Below are 20,596 nucleotides of genomic sequence, written 5' to 3' on the forward strand. Positions count from 1 at the left end.
TCAGCACTTTGGTGAAATGCAGTTAACAGGCCTAAACGCAGGGGCAGAAGGAATGTTTTCAGCTCCATCTTCGGATCCTCTATTAATGGCATTAATAAGGGGTGGGATAGCATCTCCTGAAAAGGAAGGAATCCATTAGCACGAAAGATAGAAAGCTCTTTTGAAAACTTTTTTTGATCAATAGGCATTGCCTCTGAGCCAGCGAAGATGCATCTTCAAGCATATCTGTGTGGGCAATATGCAAACCATCTCCTCTCTCTCCTTGAAGACAGGATTGCAGTCAAGTAGGCTTTAACCTCTTCAATTTCGACATTTCTAACTGAGCTACATCATGTACAATTCAAGAAAATGTTTGGAAAGGTAATGGATTTTGAGCTATTTCACTTTATTTGCCATTTTGTCTAAATGTAAGTTAAGTGTTATATGTATATATACCACATGACAGACAACATGAACAATAAAAACGTGTGGTTAAAACGTTATCAGCATAACTGTATTGGCTTTTGTAATATGTATCCATAACTCGTATTTTTGTTTGATATTGTAAACTTACAGTTTGCATTCAAAACATGTAATCCAAGTCTTAAACGAGGAAAGGGGAGAAATGGGGAGAAATCTCGTAAATGTCACTGCTTCCCTTTATCCAAAGAGACCCTTTGGTGATATGTAGGCTACACTTGCTTTGCTTGCTCTGCTGTTCTCTTGTCTCAAAATGGCTTCTCTGCAGACAAAGGACAGCACTGAGCTGTAAAACGCTGCTGCGCCATAACTGGGAGAGGCTCGCTCGCGCGCCTCGCTACGAGCACATTTCTCGGTGCGACAACAACAGGAAGTCTTAACACCGACCGACGCAGGCGATGGCGATTTTACTCGAATTGGTGTGTGTTTTAACAAGAAGTAAGAACAGGGGGGTAAGAGGGGGGGGAAGAAGAAAAATGCCGCCAGTGCGTAAAGGGAAGGACACGTTCGCACAGTGGCGTGCTCGGGCTGCCGGTCACTGACTCGCCCTGCATGGCAACGGCAGTAATCCGAGAGCTCTGGACGCTTGCCACGAGAGCTCGAGCGTGTTGCACCCCCACACTGCTATATAAGGTCATCAGGAGTCCTCTGCAGCAGCCCTGTTGTTCTGTATCTGGGGGGGGGGGGGAAATAACACGGGGGGTGCCTTTTCGAGCTGCGCGTGTTCTTTTGCTCGAGGAGAGATACAAAACAAAAAGTCCGACGGGATCTCTTGCATCGATTGTTTGAAGTGCTGCAGATGAGAACACGCAAACTTACAAAGATGCGATTCTATCTTTTTTTTTTTGTTTCGGTGAAGGAGTTGAAAAGAAGGGGGTCTTAATTCGGTTTTTAAGGTGGGCCACGTATACGGTGTCCTTACGCACTCCCTTTTTTTTGGTGCGTGTGTGTAACCTGGTGCTCAAGCGAGCACACATTTGTAGTTGGTGTGTCAGAGGCCTGTTTTTCTTGTTATCCACTCCTCGCTGCGACTGCCAAGTGCGCGCATTCCTCCATTTGCAGGTCACGAGGCTGCAGCCGGGACAGCATTCTGCTCTGCCCAAACCTGCTTTCTAGATCCCCACCCCCCTAGTGTAATGGGGACAAAATGTGAAGGTTTTATGTATGTAACAAAGAGGAACATTTTGCGTTCAAATCCGCCAATGAGGGTATTTATAGGCCTTTGTTAAAAAAGAAAAAAAAACCTCCCTCCTCTGTGGGTTCGCCATTCAGCTTTGCGCGCCGCTGACAGACTGGAATATTCCACACAGAGGATTGGCCTCTCTTCTGCGGGACAGCTGTCTCTCTGCACGACGAAAAAAACCTTCTTTTTTTTTGACAAATGTTCTTTGTTTATTAATTGATGAAAGGGGCCGTATACGTGTGGATATTTTGTAGCCTACATCTACAGGACACTTTAAATATCCTTTTATATGCAACGTTATTCATTTGCTAGGCTACCAGTTTCACCTTGTAAATCAAACAAGCACTTTTTTTTTCTCTTTACTATTATACAGGCATTTTTCATAGCTTGTACTACTGTACCGTTTTGTAGAACCTATTGGGGCACATGAGTACGGTTTTATGGCTTTTTGTAAGGAGTCAGAATAGCCGGCAGTCAGGCAAACTGCTCTGCCCTTTTCTTTCTCTTTTCTTGTTTTCTCAGCCCTTTTATTTTGACGGATTGTTCGCTGAATCAAATCAGGTATCATCCTATTGGGTTTTTCTTTCCTTTTTTTTAATCAATGGGTCTGCTTATTCAATGTTTTTTCATTGGTGGTATGTCTCCTGTATTTATTTGTATGTTAAATACTGTCTTTTCTTCTTTCTAGGTCTTACATATGTGCATATTTAGTATACTAATCCAGTATGGCTTGTGATGTAGTCTCATACTTGACAATATTATCACCTGTCTGTGTTCCTGAAAAATTTAAATAAATAGATTATACCCTCATTCTTATGTTTTATTGTTTTGGAAATTGAAGCAGGTTGCTTTTCCTTTTTGATGGACTTTCATTGTAATTTACATTTCTTTTTCTTTTTTTTTTTTTTAATGATTTTTAGGCCTGTCAAAATACTTCACTAAATTACACAGTGAGCTCAATGCATGCTGCATGGTGACATGGCTGAAGAAACCAATTTATAGGTCACATTTCCTTTTTAGTAAATGTGTGTATTCTGGCAAAATACTTAAAAAGATTACACATTTTCTTAAAATAGGCGAAGGAAAAAGGCAGTGTCAGCTCATCCTCTTAAAGGGACAGCTTGCTCACATTTTCCCCAGTCCTACCCACTAACTGCATATTTTCCCACCCGAGACCACTGAAATGTAACCTTTACATTTGTCTTTGTAGCTTTCCTCAAACAGAGTTTCACTGCCTTTTTTTATGAGAGAGAAAATGTTCCAGCCCAGATACTGAATCAAGTGTAACGTCAAACACAATATGTTTCTGTACTCTGGTTGTGTGGGCTCATTCTCTATATGAACTACTCTCTCCTGACACCCACTGTTACTGATTTCTGTAATTATGGCCATCATCGACTTGGCTGAGACATGTTCCTCGTGGAAAAATATAATTTTATTGCATATACTACATATGTAAAGTACAATACCTTCTAGAGCATCCAGTTCATGTGAGTAGGAACTGAACTTGCTTTGGATCATTACACCACATCTGGCTCAACATTATTCAAACACTGATAAGTTATTCTTCATGCCTTAAAGCGGCGCGTCTGCCTCGCACACCCACAGCCTCCCTGTAAATAGCAGCACATATATTTGTTTTCACCTTTATAGGAAGGTAACACATACTCTACCTCAGAATGTCGTCTCCAAATCACTTTTTTTTTTCTTGCTCATTTTTATAGTTTGATGCTGGATAAAGATGTCCGTACATTGCACCCTGGGATGAGAAAGAATAGTTTATCCTGACGCCCCAATCTGTGATGTCACAGCTGTGTTCAGCCATACAGACCGAACAGACAAGTATGACTGACACATTGCTTGTAAAATACCTCTGGGGATTATAAATAATCACACTAAAAGGAAAACACAGCAATAAACCTGGTCCACAGTTTACCAATTGCATGATTAGATCATGCATAAAGATAGGATAACAAAGGTTTATTTAAAGGTTACGACATGTAGACCATCATATCCAAATTTTTATATATATATATATATATATATATAGGTCAATCATCATGAGCATGGAATCCTGTGTAAATTAAACTGATATTTAATGGATTAAAGGAAGATTCCACATTGATTTAAACGTCCATCCGTGGGAATGAAAAGGGTGGGCAACCCCGAATGAAGTGCATAGATTTGAAGAACTGAGGCACTGATTTTTGTTGTTGTATATTTTATGTTTCATATAATAAGGAAAGGGGGTTTGGCCATTTACCGATGTACATTTCTCAGAAAGCAAGTTCACAGAAGTAGAAAAATCTGATGGAGGTGCGAGTGCACACACCTAGTGCATTCATCGTCATCAGAGCATACCAAGGGCAACATTCATGACTTCACAGATACCAATCTAGAAATCTGTTAGCGTTTAAAAGGAAAACCCACTGACTTAACTTCAGCAGTAGAGGTGGACATGTTCAGTGTTATCTCTCACACACACACCCCTCTGTTGATGGAGGCAGTGCTTCAGGTTGAGTGCCCACCCATAAAATGAAAAAGGCACGCACATTCGACAGGAAGTGGACCAGTCAGACTCCACTGCACGCAACTCTCTATTCTTACTCAGAGATGCTTTCAGTGAGCCGACTGATGATATGACGGGAGAAGAGGGTAGTGGGTCAATTGGAAACAGCTTCAAGGCGACAGGAACAGGAAGTGGTGAACTGAGAGAGCTACCGGTAAAACATGAGGCATTTCTGTTCCTCTCTCTTGACACTTGTACATCCTCTCATCTCAGCCTTTCCAAATATAGAGTCATTAAGTTTTTTTACTTAAATCTGGAGGGAGTATCTTCAGCCCTGTCCTGTCTGGCTCATGTTTGACTGTTTGGAAGCGAGATGACACAAAACGTTGCTGGGAGTGGGACTGCGAATGGTACCACGAAAAGGGGAGCCGAACTTAAAATTGTGATAGTGGGAGATGGAGGCTGTGGGAAGACGTCTCTTCTGTTGGTTTATGCTAAAGGTGATTTTCCTGAGGTAAGAAAAGCTTCTATGTCATGCAATGTATACCTCATCTGTTGATATTAAATATTAATTCAAGATTTATGTGTCTTACCATTATCGGAAGTCTAACAATGTTGAAATTAGACCTGGCCAACGATATCTTTTTGTCAAAATAAATAAGTGGGCTTCATTTTTTGATATTACAGGGATCACACATAACATGTGTGAACTTATAAATAGACATAAATATGGAATATTACAAAATGTATACAGCATTGTTGTTTCATAAAATGGACATCTTTCTCAAAAACAGAAGTACGCACCGTCAGTGTTCGAAAAATATGTCACCACTATCTCTCTCGGAGGAAAAGAGATAAAGCTCAACCTGTATGACACAGCTGGTAAGACTTTAAAAATCACCTCCATGTTGAACATCGATGATTATTATTCCTTTGACCGTGGAGAGAACACTCTTTAGAGTACATTATAGAAACATATGAACAAAACACACCGGTATACTGACTCAGATTGCCTTATATAAATCATTTCATAGTGTTATACTAGATTAGATATTCATTTATTAGTCCCACAGTGGGGGCATTTGTAGGATTACAGAAGCAAAGTTCACACAAAAAATAAAAACAAGTAATATAGTAAAAACAGTTTAAAAAAAAAGTACAACACTGAATTATATATATATATATATATATATATATATATATATATATATATATATATATATATATATATATATATAAGTTCATAAGTTTTAAGAAATTGAAGTTCAGAGATCCTCTCCTGTGTGTCTTTATCTTGATGTTCTTAAACTGACAGACAAGAGGAAGTGGTAAACCTCCATGCTTACGTCAGAACATCATCAACATTGTCTTTCAGCAACAGAACAACAGTTTCATGTAACAGTAACTTCATATTTTGTTAAGAAATCAACTTTACAAGCAAAAAGTGTTTTTTTACCTCCCAAATACAGACAACCTACATCAAGTGAAATCCTCTCATTCCTTCTGATTAATTGTTGAATTTTAATAGTCGAGTTACTGTATTTTAATTTAACATCGACCAATTATAAAGCTAATATGTATTGTATTATATATTATCACTATTAATTTACTATACAGCAAAATCACTTGAGCGTAAAAGAGTGTAATGTGCTAAAAGTTACCACTCAGATTCTCCACCAAGTCAGTGTCTTTGTTCTGAAATTGGATGATTTTAATTGTTATTTCCATTTATTACGGTAGATTTCTTGCACAGCTATTTGTGTTTTTATATAAATAATCAGTGTTTCAATAAAATTGCGTCTATATTTGGCGTTTATGAATTAAAAACTTTCTCATTTTGTACAAGTGTTGATGATTCAAACACTAGCTTTACAGCAAAAGGCTGTATTTCTGTGGCGATAGTCGTGAAATTGAACGGAGCAGTTTTTTTTTAAAGTCATTTCATTTTCAGAATAAGCCAGACTGCTTATCTTTGATACAATTGCAGCAGCATCCCTCACGTCAGCGTGAAAGGAAGCTGAACCCAGGATGTGGTTTCATACATCTACCCTCGATGCATAGTCTACTTCATATCTTTGTGTTCAGGCTGTTGCATCCTATCCAGAGCACTTCTTGTTTCATTGACAGGAATTGTTATTTACAAGTGTGTGCTCGCTTTGACACGCACCAGCCATGACATTGGCATTGTTTGTCTTCTTCCTTTCAGGACAGGAAGACTATGACAGACTACGGCCGCTCTCATACCAAGAAGCCGATCTGATTTTAGTATGCTTTGATGTGACCAACCCCACCAGCTACGAGAATGTCCTGATAAAGGTGAACCTTTCTATTGCACATTATCATCTGGCCAAGGTACAGGTTCAGGTTTCCAGTGAAACCTGTGTGTGTGTGTGTGTGTGTGTGTGTGTGTGTGTGTTCGTTCATGATTGTTCGACTGGCTGCATTCTCTTCGATATGATTAACTCATGTGACTAAGCCTGCAGTGGACATTGACCCTGTGTGCATGCAGGTAGGACTCAGTGTTGTGCTTGGACGTTCTCTTTTCTGATTCCTGAAGAACAAAGTCTGATGTTAAAGAGAGCAGACGTACAATGCCCCAGATCCTTAAAGTCTTATTTTGTATACCCAGTGGCACCCAGAGGTGAAGCACTTCTGTCGGGACACTCCGGTCATCTTAATTGGCTGCAAGACTGACCTCAGGAAGGATAAAGAGTGTACCAGGAAGCTCTCGGCTATGGACCAGGTTCCCATCACTTACACACAGGTAAGGTCAGGAGGAGAGTTCAGACACCTTGTGATCTTTAAGAACGGGCCTGATGATTGAGGTTACAGGATGTTAACGACAATGTGCAAGAGGAAGCGTGCTAACCAGAAGCCACAACCACACCTACACACGACAGCTTCAATGCAATGAGACGTCTCTTCCAAAAGTACATTCATCCGCTCACAAAGACTAACTCTTGGTGTTGTTTTGGGGTGCAGGGCGAGGAGACCCGGCAGCAGATGAATGCAATGCTCTACCTCGAGTGTTCGGCAAAGTATCAGGAGAACGTGGACGACGTTTTCAGGGAGGCAACCAAAAGAACTTTGGCTTTTAATCGAAAACAAAAGAAATACGTGAGGAAGAAGAAATGTGTAGTTTTGTGAAGTCAGAAGAATTCTTGAGGACTCTACTGGCTATTTCTTCCTTTTGAAAGCCATTCATTCACATGGTGAGTGGTGAGACATAAAGAGACCAAGATGCTCAGCGTCCTAGTGTGGAAGCTGCTGAATGAGCACTGGTGTAGAAATGACTTTCCAGTCCCGTAAGTTTGGGCCTCACTGAGTCCTCAGCACTTACCGTCACAAGAACATAACTAATGACTAAACAGGAAAGACAATTTAGCAAGAAGCAGCAGGTTTGTTGTATGCAACTTGAAAGGCCTTCCATCAATGTATTTTCATATGGGACATGTCCATATGTCCTTTTATTTTTTGATATAAAGCTTTGTATTATTTCCAACCCTGTGTTTTATTGAAATGTACATATAAAGTTGAACAGTTAGTTCTTGTATCGTTAACTATTTCAAACATTTTGCCAATTAAAATGTCTGAATCTGGTTTAAAATCTGCAAGTCGATAACACCATAGTTTAATACATCATGGTACTGTAGCTTTAACAGTTGTGAGAAAGAAAACCTTGATCAACACCCAACAGGATGAGTTCATTTCCAGTAAAACAAAACACTGGAGTAAAATCTGTGTGGTAGATTCAACCTGAAGCTCTTTTCTTTACCAGCAGCGCCCACTAGTGTCAGAAAACTGCATGTGTGCAATGGCTGAACAATTTAGGTATTTCCCACACCCTACACAATAACCACAGAAATGGCAAAGAAAATTGAATTAGGAGTTTAATTATTAATATATATATTTTACAACAATGTACAGATTGAGAAACTGTCTCTCGTTACTGATCGACTCAGGCACCAGTTACAGCCCAGACATGAACGCTGAAAACATGGTTCATCAGCTACATCATAAAAATGAGGAAATCAAGTTGTTTTGTGCGTTCTGGCAGCTTTCGCATTGAATGTAACATTGGTCTGTAACCTTCCCCTCAATAAAAGTGGTACCTAAAATATTCTGATTCTCTTCTATATGATTACTTTCTGGGAAATGACAAAGAAATGCTACCGTCTTTGGAGTTTTCAAAATAAGAGATTTTTTTGCTGACAGGCTGGAGGGACAATAAGGCATTAGAGATCCGACACGAAAAGACTTGACGCCACGACAGCCAACGAGGGCAGAAGCTCAAGCTTTGGCAAGAAGTTAATTCATACAAATATTTTATTTATGTTAATTAGAAAAACAAAAACCCGGCACAGATTCAATCATCATTCTGCGTCTTGGTCTCACAGGACCAGCACTAATAGCAGCATTTGATACTTTTCTGCAACATCACATAACAAGCATGTTCTTTGTTTCAGCACAGTAATAATAATAAAAACCTCTGTGCATGGCTTTTTGATAAAGTTTGTAATAAACGTGAAGGAAATGTACGACCATTAGTGAAACAGACAAACATAGACATTACAGTTAGTGAGTGACAACATGTAAGTTAGTGAGGAGTTCACTGTAGCTTCACTGGAACAAAGTTTGTTATAAAGACCGTACAAGTGTGTGTGTGTGTGTGTGTGTCTCAGCCAGATAACTCGGTTTAGGCGTTATTTTGTTTAAAAAAAAAAAAAAAGTATGGCTTTTTGCAACCGCTGCAACAGTGTTGCATTCCCTTGAAGTCTGTACTTTTTTGAGGAAAAAAGACACCAGAAGATTTTTTTTCTGAAATCGAGAGGCAGTCAAGTATCAGGTTTACGTTGTCGACCTACAAGTCTTGTAAAAAAAAAAACATAACACTCGTTAGCAGTGAAATAGCACAACAGAGTTCATAACTACACATAAAACATTACACAGTTCTGTAAATTAAGTGTTGATCATGTCCAATTTTGTCCAGAGAGAGTTTGTGCCACTTCACGGAGGCATGAAGCACATGACAGACGTTTGGTCTCCAAAAAGGCAAACTGTATTCTGTTCTGTTGATTGACGCTACCGGCCCTCTTTTAGTTGCATATGATTTGAACAAAAAGGCCCTCCGACAGATTCATGCGCTGACACAAACACCCAAATAAAAAACACATTCTTCCCGCTCACTTTGTATGTACAACACAACAGACTGTTGTTGGTCTACGGGGTGAACACCACTTTGTGTGCAGCAACATCAATGCAGAGGCATCAGAGAGCAGAAGCCCGTGGGGCCAGATACTTTGGCCGGACGCTGCTGCCGTCGCCGCCGAAGACCGAGAGAAAGAGTGGTTTCAGTTTCGTCTCCTCCCGGCCCGGTCGTACTGTGGTCAGTCCATCAAGCCAATGTGCGCGTCGCTTCAAAATTACTGGCCGTTTTGGTAAGGATCGGAGGTGTTTTTTTGTCTCAGTCATTTTTTTGCATTTTTCCCTGGTTTTTCTGAAACTTTTGGTGGACGACTTTTAAAGTGGTGAGAAAGTTCCCCAGGAATAGGACGAGAAATGTCAGTGCCAGCATAAATACCTGGAAGAGAAGGGCGGAGAAAAAAAGAACAAACCAACAAACAAAAGGTCATGTTAAGTCGCTGTGAAAACATTCAGACCATCACAGGTCATTAAAATAAAGAAAGCACACGTGTGCTGCACCAGTTGGATGGGGACAAACTTTGACGGCGCATATTTTGACTTGACATAAGTCATCAACTCGAATATGGCCTGACATGAAAGAAAGGCAAAACTGATTTTAAAAAGCCTGTCAAGCTTCTCCCCCCAGTCTGTCTCGACATAACTCTTGTACATTTAAACAATGCATCTGCCAGAGGGATCCTTACTTGCCACTCCTTACAGCCCTCAAGCCTTGCCAAGCGAAACAGGGTCACTGAGTTGTAGAGCTGCCAAAACTGTGAAGGAAGAAAAGAAGAGGCATTATCTTTCAGAGTTGCCGTACGATCTAGTTGCACAAACAAATTTCGCTTTGATCCACATCGTTCTCTTCAGCTGAGAAAAAAAGAAAAGCTCTTGAAAGTAACACATCTATTCATGCAGATTCTGCAGATTTAACACTGAACAATGCATGCAGATGTAAAATGGACCGCCTCCTGGTTGTAATATATTTAGTGATAAAACATAAAAAGGCGATAAAGTCTGAATTTGATATAAAACAGATGTAGGGGGGGAAAAAAACGTTTTGACTTACATGACCAAAAAAGAGGAATGGCAAAAGAAAAGTGAGGCCTCTCCACATCCAGGACTGAAATCCCTCTGCAGAGACACACAAGTGTAACAGTGACCTTGGGACAACGTGACACACAATACTAACTAAATGGTTCATATGAGATACCCAGTTGTCAATTAGCGATGGTTTCATAAGCAGAATTTTCTGAGGTATTCACACATCTGCTTGGCCGCATACTGATGTTAACAACCCGTCTCTGTCTCTGACCTTTCCCCCAGTTTTCCCCAGACATGGCGTTGCAGATGGCTCAAGGGTTCAAATGATCAAATTGACTAGCACCAAAAATAGCTTCCAACTTACCCACAGTGAGGTCCAGCTGATTCCTCTCCCCCAGAGTTCGCAGCCTGTATAAGCAGCCGCGCTGGTAGTAATACTGGAGGAACTGAACAAAGCCTGGAGGACAAACGGGAAGCAACAATGACGGATTACCACGCGGCCAACACTGTGGTGTGATGAGCGGAGCAACACATTCTGACTCGTATCTCAACGCTGCAGAGGAAACATCTTTTACAGGATAAGCATCAGCTCATAAACAAACACAACAAAATAAACAGCAGCTTGGATCATTTTGTTCTCCAAACAAAAGTCACATTGTCCCAGATACAGATCGGTCTGTTTAAACATTATCTTCTCACGCTAAACCCCAACCACAGAACCGGATCACATCATATGTGAAACTTCACGTTATGTACAAGATGATGACTTTAACCACCAGTGTGTGCAACAAACGACTTCACTTCCGTTTTCTGGTTTGAAGAACTGTTGCTGCCTTTATCAATGCAACCATTATCAGCAGGATACCGAGGAAGTATTTACACTCTAACACCTGTGAAGCACAGACACATACGTTTCACGCTAAAACTCAACTTGCTTTTATCCAGGCTCTTAATATGTCAAAATGCTAATTGAACGTCCGCGGGGTCGATTTAACGTTGACTGTGTGACACAAAACAGTTCACAACACTGTTGCATGTGAATCCAGTTTAAAAACAAATATTTTATTAACTCCTCTTTGTTATTCAATGACAAAGAGCAACATAACAAACATTCACGTAGAACTATATTAGTCAAGTTGTTAGAAAGTTATTCAGCATCTATTTTGATAATAAATTACTTGCTTTTCAAACAAAAATGCCACCTTTTCTCCAGTTACAGAGACTCCAGTCTTTGATTTTTAGACTGTAGTTCAGACTAAACAAGTCACTTTGGACTTGAACTTGTAACAAGCTTGGACACTATTTCCTGACAAAGGGCAACTATTTATTAATCAAGCAATAAAATGAGTCGCAGATTATTCAATGATACGAATAAGCATTAGTTGCAGGCCCACATTGTTATTTTTTAAGGGAAATGGAAAAAGATGCATAAGCGATAGTTATCCTTCATCGACTACAGCAGGTGTAACCGATGATGTAATACTGACTGCTTGACAAGTCAACCAAATCCTGTGAAATGCAATATTGGTCATGAGATAAACAACGAGATACTACATGTTCCTCATTTCAGCTACAGCACACCAAAGGAAGAACTAACTGCTGCTTTTTGAGAATCAACCACCTCATGTTTGGTAAGTCCGGCACAAAATTAAGAAAAGACATCACTCACAGAAAAATGATTCCACCAAACAATCTTCCTGAACATATTAAATAAGTGAATTCTATATTGGATGCAGATTTGATTAAATTACAGCGAAGCCAGACCTTCACAAAAATGTTTTTGGTTATGACACAAACAACATTATGACTCAGAGAGCCTTCCCCATATTGTAGATACACAAACAGATTAAATTCTTACTCTGATAGATGGAGAAAGCGAGGAATTGGCTCCGGAACATCTGATACATGGGCCCCTCTGGCCTGTGAAATGACACAATGGTAAACAAAAACTTAATAAAAAGAAACTGCAGCCTTCATCGTCTTTGCAGTCGCCAACCTGTATGTGTTTATACTCATTAAACAAATCAAAAGACAAAAACTCACCAGGTGAGCATCACACCCGACAGAAAGGTGGATACGTAATGGTGAGACACCCACCAACCTTTGATCCTAGAAAACGCGAGAGAGTAAAAAAGGACCCGGTTATTCAAAAGAATTGCTCTCAGAGAAATTATTCATCTCTTATCTTCTTCAATAAAACAAAGAAAGAAGATAAGTAACTATGAACAAGTGCTCTTGTGGTTTTACTTTTCAGTCCTAGCAGACTGCAGAGCCTCTGGACCGACGTCCCAACATACCTGGAGCCATTGCTCATGAGGATGCTTTCTCTTATGGTCAACGTGCAGTAGTACCACACCAGCAAGAAGTTGAAGATTTCATCAGTGACTCTGAAACAAAATACAGAAAATAAAATAGCGAGATATTCTATAGATTTGAATAAGTCCACAACAATAGTGATTGAAGGGAAAAATAATTCTCTCACCGATAGTTGAGAAAGAAGAGGCAGGTTATGGCTCCAAGCATCAGGATTATTGTCATGTAAAGCTTGAACTTCTCATACTCGTCTTTGTAGGCAAATCTATGTGAATAAATTGAGGTTAAGATGGAACATATCCAAACCTGAAACATACTTTTCACACTGCCCTTGAGGCTGAATACTTGACATACTTTGCCTGGTCGCTGAGAAGTGTGACGTTCACGTTGCCGAGGACTAAATTCAGGTACAGCCTGAAAACACACGGAAAAAAATGAATACAGAACAAGATGAAATGAATTGTCTGGGAAAGTTGAGTGAATTGTCAATAAGCAAAAGTACTGACCCGTTTTTCTTTGGCAAGTAAGCTTCCATATCAAAAAACACATTTTCTTTTTCCTTGATTTGTGATTTGATATCCGTTATTAGTTTCAATTCTGTCTCGTCACATTTTTGTGAACACCTAAGGCGAAAAGACAAAATGATCATCCGTGGAATTATTATCGTTTTATTAATTTTGAAAGAGCAAGCTATAGCGACTGCAGTATGAGTAAATGATCTGTTCAAGAACAATGTAGTTATCTGTCCGGATCAGAAAACACTTACTTTGTCAAGCTGTGGCTCAAGTCTTTTTGGCATTTTCTCTGTTTACTGATGGCACTGCTGCATGTTGTCTGAAGATTGGTGAGCTCCTCAAGTTTTTGTCTGTATATTTTGTGAGTTTCCTAGTGATCAAAACAAAAACACACAAGGTGAGCGGAAAAAATCTGTAAATACTAAAAGTCTGCCGACTCAGTAACAGGTGATACGAACTACACACGCGCCTTTCTACACTCACAAATGTGTCAAACAAATAAACTAATAAGAAGTGCTGAAGGGTGATTAACATTTAATTTGTCATATTCCACTGAAAACTCTTCTTAGAAACAGTGAAATGCGTCTAAAGCTTTGCCAATGAAAACATTGTCAATAGACAACACTAAAAAGCTTGAACAGAGCCTCCATTCTGCAGAAATAGAAACGCTTTAACCTGTGAAATCTGGTTTGACCTTTCCCTCAGAAGACAAACATCCCATGACACTGCATTATGCTGTGAAATGCATATTTCAGTATGTATGTATTACATGCTAGCAGACCAGAACCTAGCTTCCCTTGCACGGTCCCTATCAGCACTGGTTTATGAGTGTGTGGCAGTGAGGATGCATCAGTAGAGATAATACTGTGGTATCCCTGTAGGGTCTGTCATTGCTGTTCACATGTACACAACATACACCATCTTTACAAACAGTACAAACTGAATTATATGTGATGCAACTATTTCACACGAGTTGAACATGCGGCTTCATTTAAGAAACACCCCCATACAGCACACCTTCATCCTCTTTCCCTGCGGATCAGCTCCAGATTATACATTTTGATGGCACCACAGGCTACGTCCCAGTTGTCAGGGTGGCGGTGCCTCGACACCACAGACGACGTGATGGTGTATTGTACCTCAAAGGAAGCTGCACACTTTCCTTTTGTCGACTTCTTACGTTATTGTTTAAAGTTAGCTCGCCTGCTAGCGTGGGGATGATGGATGGTGGTGATGCGTTCAATGTCTAGGACTTGATTTACTCTCGCAACAGCGTGAAGTTGCTTTAAAACCACCGTGCAACTTTGTGAGCAATCACTCACCGTCAACATTAATCAAATGAACAACACTCCACTCTGTTGTTAGCTAAGTTAGCTGCTCGTTAGCCTCCGAAAACAACAGCAGAGAGATAAGATACCAGCTGCTTTACGTTAGCGGCTATGAAACACGGAGAAAGTCGAAGATGATAAACATTCATTGAAACATATTCCACCCCGTAGATATTGCACATGTGTTGGCTTGAAGCTGAGCTGAGAATGAATGGCGAATAGGAATCCAAACTACCGCAGCCAGTAGAGTACCGGCTGTCAGAGACACTTAACACACGCTACAAGCCAGGGATTTACAATTCTATCGTCCTAGTGTCGTCCGTCACCTGCAATTGTTGATATTCCTCGTCAATTTCCTCCCACTCCGTCTGGAACTTCGGTTTGGACATTGTGGTACAGTGGTTAGCTGACGCGAGGAGAGCAGCTTCAATAGATTTCACCCTCTCCCCCAGGATGTCAACTCGTAAGCGTTTTTAAATGGGCAGCACAGAGCATGCGCACGCCGTAACTCCTCCGCCTCTGATTGGATTGTGCTCGTTCCCTTTATTGGTTGAGTTTATAGGAATAGCAGGATAAACCAATCAGAAGCGGTGTAGGGCGGGCCAGAGTGCCGCTGCAATTTTATGATAAAATAAACTATGTCCCTGAAGCTGTCGACACTAAATCACGAAATACACTTTTTTTTTTTTTTTTTTTTTTTACAAAGTAAAAGTCCTTAGTTGGGCCTCACAGACATATTTCACCAATCATGAAATATCAAAGTAACTAAAGTTACGATCCACACTTCTGTTGCTAGGATACAGCAAATACTGAGCCCTCTCTCGGCTGCGGACACCAGCCAGACATTATAACTAGATATTATAACAACATGTAGGCGATGACAACATGGAGTTCTTGTGATATTTAGCCAGTCATCCGCTTGGAGACATCCTACGGTACAAGTACTTTGCTTTACATTTCATTTTGATGTTGCCGGTGTTACTCTGAGACACAATGTAAAGTACCGTAAAGTACTGTTAACTAACGTAACTAACTTAACTAAACACCGTCAGCTATTTAACGAGCCTTAAATTGTTTGTTGTTTTTAATTTCATTCATTCTCAACTTTGTTTTGTCTAAACAATTTTGTTCTTAGTAAAACTTTTCTCTCGTGTGCTCCCGTTTTCTCTACTTTAGGTCAGAGGGGTTTCACCCAGTCATGCCGTACATTAAAACCTCTCAGACAAGCCAGACATGTTTGGAAGCAAAGTCGCAGAGATCTGGACTGCGGTGCGCAGTTTTCTCCGCCAGTGGAAATGAATACACTGGAGAGTGGTTGAAAGACCAGAAGCATGGTGAGATACTTTTACCCCTCAACTACTTGTAACTATATTCGTAAAAGCGTGTTTGTAAAGAATAAAGCGTGACATAGGTTGTCCATACTCTTGCTCAAATGTTTCATTATTCTTTTTTTTCAAGGGAAGGGAACTCAGGTTTGGAAGAAGTCCGGTGCCATTTATAATGGGGACTGGAAATTTGGAAAACGTGATGGATTCGCTACCTTCAGTGTGCTGCTTCCAGAAACAAAGGAGTATGTCAGGAAGCACTGTGGTGGATGGAAAAATGGAAAGAAGCATGTATGTATTTGATATGCTGTTAGAAATGCTTACTGTAACACATGCATGTACACTGGAAAATACTGTGCATAATGGTCAATCTCATACTTTAGGGGTTCGGGACGCACTACTACAAAAACTCATCTGTCTATGAGGGGGATTGGAGTGAGGACCAACGAAGCGGCTGGGGAAGGATGTACAGTGCGAATGGAGACATCTATGAGGGAGAGTGGCTGAAGGATAGGAATCATGGAGAGGGCACCATCCGATTTGGTAAGACCATTTTCATTTCCACACATTTTTTTTAAACATCTAAAATAGATTAGAGTTTAGTGAGGCAACCAAAAAGAGGTTTTAAAATGTGACTTTCCAACTTATGTTCAAGCAAATGGAAATTGGTATGAAGGCAGCTGGCGAGATGGCAAGAAGCACGGCAATGGAAAGTTCTACTATCCTGACAAAGGCCAGATTTATGAAGGCTTTTGGATAGATGGAGTGGCAAAGTGTGGGACCCTGTCTGATTTTGGGAGGGATGAAGCATCAACACCGACAAAGTATCTGCTTCCACAGGTACATTTTCACTGTGGATCCTTTTACAAGCACTCTGTAACCACTTATGTGAGAGTCAAATCATCATTTGATTTGACAAAGCAGTTTACAATGCATTACTGTGGATTAAAATATGAACATATCTTTTTTTTCAAGCAACAACTGGTGGATATGCAGTTGGTTTTAAGTGAAGCCAAGTCAGACTGCCTTGAGAGGATCAACAGCAAGTTCCCACTCCATAACACACTTAAAGAGACAGAATAAAAAAGAAAGCAAATGGCATGATGATATTCAGTTTGTTCAGTTTTGTCAAAATATTTACAACCAAATAGTTTGTTCTTGTGAGGAGCAAAACAAACACGTCTATCCATATTTCAGATGAGTTGAAAACAATAGTGATTTAAGTTAACATATTAATCCAGTTTACAACCAACACAGATGATTAAATTCCTTTTTATGGAAAATTCAAATGACACACTTAATTTTTAGACTGATCAAATATTAGCCATTTCTGTATTTTCTATACGCTGCACTCCGACAATACTCTAAACCTCTCACCATCCTAACATGTAAAACAAGATAGCACTCATCAATACATACATACACACACACATATATATATATATATATATATATATATATATGTATATATATATATATATATATATATATATATATATATATATATATATCATGTCCGATACACACTGATAACTCAGAGTGATCAGTTTCTCTAAATTATTGAGAATAAAACCGCAGTTAAATGAAATAACAATTTAATTGAAATGCAATTGTGGTGTTTTCTAAGAATGAATGATGAAAATAAGCTAATTCAGGATAAGTGAGACAAGTGGCGGGCTCAGGCTTTACAAAATGAAGCATCAAGGTGATAAACTGTGAAAACTGTTATGTATCATTTTCTATGCATTAGTTACTGATTACATAGATAAAATCATTTCAAATAGTACATTCAAATTATTTTTAAAATTCTAAAACTTTGAATTCCACTTGATATAAATGTGTTTATTTCAACAGCCTGTGCTACAGATGTCAGCAAATACACTATGCAAAATGCTGCAGTTAAGCAGCTGTTTAGTCAGTCTAAACACAGCAAGTATTACAAAAACAATCAGTGGACAGTACAATCAATTATGTACACCATAACTAAGGAAGAAATAGTTAAATACTTGTGGTTCACAAAACACAAGCACTATGTTTATATTAACAAATGCAGTGTTCACTGACAAATGGGTAAATAAATGCAGCAGGCAACAGACAGGATTTCAAGTTATTATTACATCTCTGCCATAATGAAAGAGAAGCATAAAGCAACTATCAAAATTCAGACTTCAATTTAGACCTTTCAATTTTGAGCCATGCATTACAGCAGATTTGTGAGTTCAGTCAATCGAACATGTTTTCTATAAAATACATCTCTTTTTACGAAAGTAAGATCCACAACAAAGAGGTGAGACATCTTCATACCTGTAAAAAATATACAAGCCAACAAAGGCTGGTCTGGCTTGGGGAAACACCAAGCAGTCAGAGTTCCACCACAGATGCATGTCCATCACACTTCACTATGGGAAATGTGAGCTTGGAGACTGCAAGATGGAAGGCTCCCCTCTGTTGTCCAGCTCGTTTTGTAGCCTGGTGAGGTTAGAAAGCTCCTCTAGCTCTTGGAACTGTCTATCGGTCTTGTGGCTGACCAAAGAGCGATAGAAATGCACGGCAAAGACTATAAAGATTAAACCAAAGGGGACCATGATCGAAGTGGAAGTAATTGCAGCAGCCACACCTGCTGAAATTGTATTATTACTGCTGGACTTGGGCTTAACGGGCAAAAACTTGACCCAGCAGAGTAGAACCACTTCGGCCAGGAAGAGTAACGTACCGATGACAGTAGAAAAGGCCCATGCTAGTTCAATGTGTCGGTGCATTCGCTCATGTGGAGACTCCTTCACTGAGTTGAGGTTGTGGACATTGCTCACAGCCTCTATATTGGGCAAAATGCAGGTGCTGACCATCAGAGCGAACAGGTGGACGGCCACAAGCACAGTGGTGCAGGCGCTGAAGGCGATCAGGAGGGCAGGTGGGTATGGATAGCTGTTGTCCAGCTGCACTTCCACCATGGCCACCTGGAGGGAAAGGGACAGGAAATAACTTCACACACGTGACCACACACTATGCAATATGACTGATTAGTCCACAGAAGAGTAAGAGGGCGGTTTCAAGATCATGTTACCATGGCAAATCCAGAAAGCAGAGCTGATGTCCGACTGGAAGCCTTCAGCTTAGCACGACTCAGGTACAGCTTCCTCCAGGACAGCGCCTGCAGCGAGTGCTCGTTCAGGCTCATGTTGCTCCTGTCGTCAAAGGGACCGGGCGAGCAGCGTGACGTAGTTACCTCGTTACTCTTGCGGAACACGACAGAAACACGCGGTCAACATGCCAACACTGTACACTCACAACGCCTTTCAACTCGCCAACTGACGGAACTGCGGAAGATATTTTTCTTTTACCCCTCAACCGCCACCGGTCTTCAGCGTGTTGCACCGTCTGCACCGCATTACCCATGAGCCAGCGCGCGCGGTGGCGAACATCCGCTCCAGAGTCAACTGTCGGCTGCATTTCCTCTGTTGTGAGATTACGAGTCAGCCCTTTAGTTAATACCGATGTAATTAACGCGGTCAGTGTGGAGCGAGTGTTAAACATATGTTGCTGTTAATTTGGTCGGTTGAGCCGACTGTTACACCTGCCTACTTGACACAATAACGTCCAACATGTAGAAATACGAAGTATTCCTGTCAAAATGAATGAAAGTAGATAAATACACGTTTTTTAAAAATATAAACACAAGCTAGTGTATGATTTTCTTCAGCACGTCAGGTTGAACTGTTCAATACTAGTGGTTTAAATGTTACGCTTTCCCCTTACGAACACTAACAACTGTGATTTATCTGATTTGATGAATGTTTCTTCTTTGTAAAAAGCAGCTGAAAAGCAGTGAACTAACATGCCGTGACGTTGTCCAACAATGTTTTGGTTCCTGGCGGTGACGTAATACACAAAAACATGGTTCCCTTGTTTTGAACCTGAAACGCGTGCTAAGTGTTTTCCTCTAACTTCACTCCGCATGAAGATGCATTTCCGAAAGCGAGTGGCTGGGACACATTGACGAGATGACGATGGCCCAGGCCGTGGAAACGTGTGCGGAATCCGGACGCAGGCTGGTGTGTAGTTACCGTCCGTTAACGTTAGCTTGTGAAGCGACTCTGGCAGACAGCTAATTAGGGAGCTAAGCTAACGGCCGCAGCTGTAAATGTTGGGACGTTTGTCAAGTCGCTTAAGATGCTCAAGTTTGAGGCCACGGGGAAAAAAACCTATGGCTCTCTCGTTTTACACGGTGCGACTTATTGTGTATTTGTTGCAGTTCAGCGGACGATCAGATAGACCACCATCTGACTAGATCAGTGAAATCCTGCAAAACACTGTGGAATAATAACGTACTATAACGTCCTGTCTTTCCCCAGGACAAGCCTCGTTTAATGTGTATTATGCTTGACGTCACATTTAGGAAACAGCTATACTATGCTCATAACGTCATAATAACCCATACATAAAAAAATAAAAATAAAAAATGACATTTTACTCCAGTTTTAAAGTTAAGAATACAATAATTGTCCTATATCATCCATCATATTGTCTGTGTATGGGGACGGAGGAGCCGCTATGACAGAGAGAGTTTATTAACGGTAAATACATATTTCGTTTTTAATGGCAGCGCTCCATCTGCCGAACGATGTACGACGAAAACGAGGATTTGTCCGATGTTGAAGAAATTGCAAATATCCGAGGTTTCAGTGTGGAGGAAAAGCTTGTCAGTGACAGTTACAGCGCCACGTTTGTCCACTTCA

At 40.4% G+C, this 20,596-nt stretch overlaps 5 protein-coding genes across 9 annotated transcripts in view; 3 read left to right on the forward strand and 2 right to left on the reverse strand.

Moving 5' to 3' along the window:
• The first annotated feature begins 4,185 nt into the window (after nucleotides 1–4,185).
• Nucleotides 4,186–8,251, forward strand: rhof (ras homolog family member F). 2 transcript variants are annotated; one of them, XM_068573820.1, is made up of 5 exons: nucleotides 4,186–4,665; nucleotides 4,946–5,033; nucleotides 6,358–6,467; nucleotides 6,781–6,915; nucleotides 7,134–8,251. In XM_068573820.1, exons 1-5 carry the CDS (start codon nucleotides 4,525–4,527, stop codon nucleotides 7,296–7,298), a joined length of 639 nt encoding a protein of 212 aa, XP_068429921.1. In that variant the 5' UTR covers nucleotides 4,186–4,524; the 3' UTR covers nucleotides 7,299–8,251. The 2 variants fall into 2 exon arrangements, with proteins under 2 accessions (XP_068429921.1, XP_068429922.1); XM_068573821.1 differs by having other exon boundaries at nucleotides 4,593–4,651.
• Nucleotides 8,046–14,969, reverse strand: tmem120b (transmembrane protein 120B). Of its 2 annotated transcripts, none has more exons than XM_068573819.1 (12): nucleotides 14,530–14,582; nucleotides 13,459–13,577; nucleotides 13,199–13,315; nucleotides 13,047–13,106; nucleotides 12,862–12,957; nucleotides 12,677–12,766; nucleotides 12,423–12,488; nucleotides 12,238–12,299; nucleotides 10,744–10,836; nucleotides 10,405–10,469; nucleotides 10,040–10,108; nucleotides 8,046–9,732 (listed from the first exon to the last, which is right to left on the reverse strand). In XM_068573819.1, exons 1-12 carry the CDS (start codon nucleotides 14,536–14,538, stop codon nucleotides 9,616–9,618), a joined length of 963 nt encoding a protein of 320 aa, XP_068429920.1. In that variant the 5' UTR covers nucleotides 14,539–14,582; the 3' UTR covers nucleotides 8,046–9,615. The 2 variants fall into 2 exon arrangements, with proteins under 2 accessions (XP_068429920.1, XP_068429918.1); XM_068573817.1 differs by lacking the exon at nucleotides 14,530–14,582 and adding an exon at nucleotides 14,862–14,969 and having other exon boundaries at nucleotides 8,048–9,732.
• A 342-nt stretch (nucleotides 14,970–15,311) lies between these two features.
• Nucleotides 15,312–16,959, forward strand: morn3 (MORN repeat containing 3). The gene is made up of 6 exons (XM_068574545.1): nucleotides 15,312–15,470; nucleotides 15,712–15,869; nucleotides 15,994–16,151; nucleotides 16,244–16,403; nucleotides 16,516–16,700; nucleotides 16,836–16,959. The coding sequence occupies exons 2-6, from the start codon at nucleotides 15,734–15,736 to the stop codon at nucleotides 16,941–16,943; spliced, it is 747 nt and encodes a 248-aa protein (XP_068430646.1). The 5' UTR covers nucleotides 15,312–15,470; nucleotides 15,712–15,733; the 3' UTR covers nucleotides 16,944–16,959.
• Nucleotides 16,960–17,438: 479 nt separating this feature from the next.
• Nucleotides 17,439–19,294, reverse strand: orai1b (ORAI calcium release-activated calcium modulator 1b). The gene is made up of 2 exons (XM_068574739.1): nucleotides 18,925–19,294; nucleotides 17,439–18,817 (listed from the first exon to the last, which is right to left on the reverse strand). Exons 1-2 carry the CDS (start codon nucleotides 19,036–19,038, stop codon nucleotides 18,260–18,262), a joined length of 672 nt encoding a protein of 223 aa, XP_068430840.1. The 5' UTR covers nucleotides 19,039–19,294; the 3' UTR covers nucleotides 17,439–18,259.
• A 112-nt stretch (nucleotides 19,295–19,406) lies between these two features.
• The window catches only part of kdm2bb (lysine (K)-specific demethylase 2Bb), a 20,991-nt gene continuing 19,801 nt past the window's right edge, over nucleotides 19,407–20,596 (forward strand). For 2 of the 3 annotated variants that reach the window (XM_068574733.1, XM_068574736.1), the window contains exons 1-2: nucleotides 19,409–19,912; nucleotides 20,464–20,596. The exon at nucleotides 20,464–20,596 is cut by the window's right edge and continues 12 nt beyond it. In XM_068574733.1, the coding sequence (XP_068430834.1) occupies nucleotides 19,862–19,912; nucleotides 20,464–20,596 (184 nt within the window). In that variant the 5' untranslated portion in view covers nucleotides 19,409–19,861. Of the gene's footprint in view, nucleotides 19,913–20,463 lie in introns of all 3 variants that reach the window. The other variant, XM_068574734.1, reaches the window with a different exon arrangement.

This window comes from Clinocottus analis, unplaced genomic scaffold, assembly GCF_023055335.1.
Source record: "Clinocottus analis isolate CAN_PGR_092001 unplaced genomic scaffold, fCliAna1.0.p SCAF_13, whole genome shotgun sequence".
NCBI lineage: Eukaryota > Metazoa > Chordata > Actinopteri > Perciformes > Cottidae > Clinocottus > Clinocottus analis.

What these genes read in the sequence shown, in the direction of transcription:
- morn3 (XM_068574545.1), top strand. Translation starts at nt 15,734, where the DNA reads ATGCCGTACATTAAAACCTCTCAGACAAGCCAGACATGTTTGGAAGCA. An exon ending in GTTGAAAGACCAGAAGCATG is followed by an intron (nt 15,870 to 15,993) that starts GTGAGATACTTT and finishes TTTTTTTTCAAG; the next exon opens with GGAAGGGAACTCAGGTTTGG. An exon ending in CAAAGTATCTGCTTCCACAG is followed by an intron (nt 16,701 to 16,835) that starts GTACATTTTCAC and finishes TTTTTTTTCAAG; the next exon opens with CAACAACTGGTGGATATGCA.
- tmem120b (XM_068573817.1), bottom strand. Translation starts at nt 14,924, where the DNA reads ATGTCCAAACCGAAGTTCCAGACGGAGTGGGAGGAAATTGACGAGGAA. An exon ending in TTGAGCCACAGCTTGACAAA is followed by an intron (nt 13,316 to 13,458) that starts GTAAGTGTTTTC and finishes TTTTCGCCTTAG; the next exon opens with GTGTTCACAAAAATGTGACG. An exon ending in CATTCCTCTTTTTTGGTCAT is followed by an intron (nt 10,109 to 10,404) that starts GTAAGTCAAAAC and finishes CTTCCTTCACAG; the next exon opens with TTTTGGCAGCTCTACAACTC.
- rhof (XM_068573820.1), top strand. Translation starts at nt 4,525, where the DNA reads ATGACACAAAACGTTGCTGGGAGTGGGACTGCGAATGGTACCACGAAA. An exon ending in ACGAGAATGTCCTGATAAAG is followed by an intron (nt 6,468 to 6,780) that starts GTGAACCTTTCT and finishes TTGTATACCCAG; the next exon opens with TGGCACCCAGAGGTGAAGCA. An exon ending in TTCCCATCACTTACACACAG is followed by an intron (nt 6,916 to 7,133) that starts GTAAGGTCAGGA and finishes TTTGGGGTGCAG; the next exon opens with GGCGAGGAGACCCGGCAGCA.
- orai1b (XM_068574739.1), bottom strand. Translation starts at nt 19,038, where the DNA reads ATGAGCCTGAACGAGCACTCGCTGCAGGCGCTGTCCTGGAGGAAGCTG. An exon ending in TGCTTTCTGGATTTGCCATG is followed by an intron (nt 18,818 to 18,924) that starts GTAACATGATCT and finishes CTTTCCCTCCAG; the next exon opens with GTGGCCATGGTGGAAGTGCA.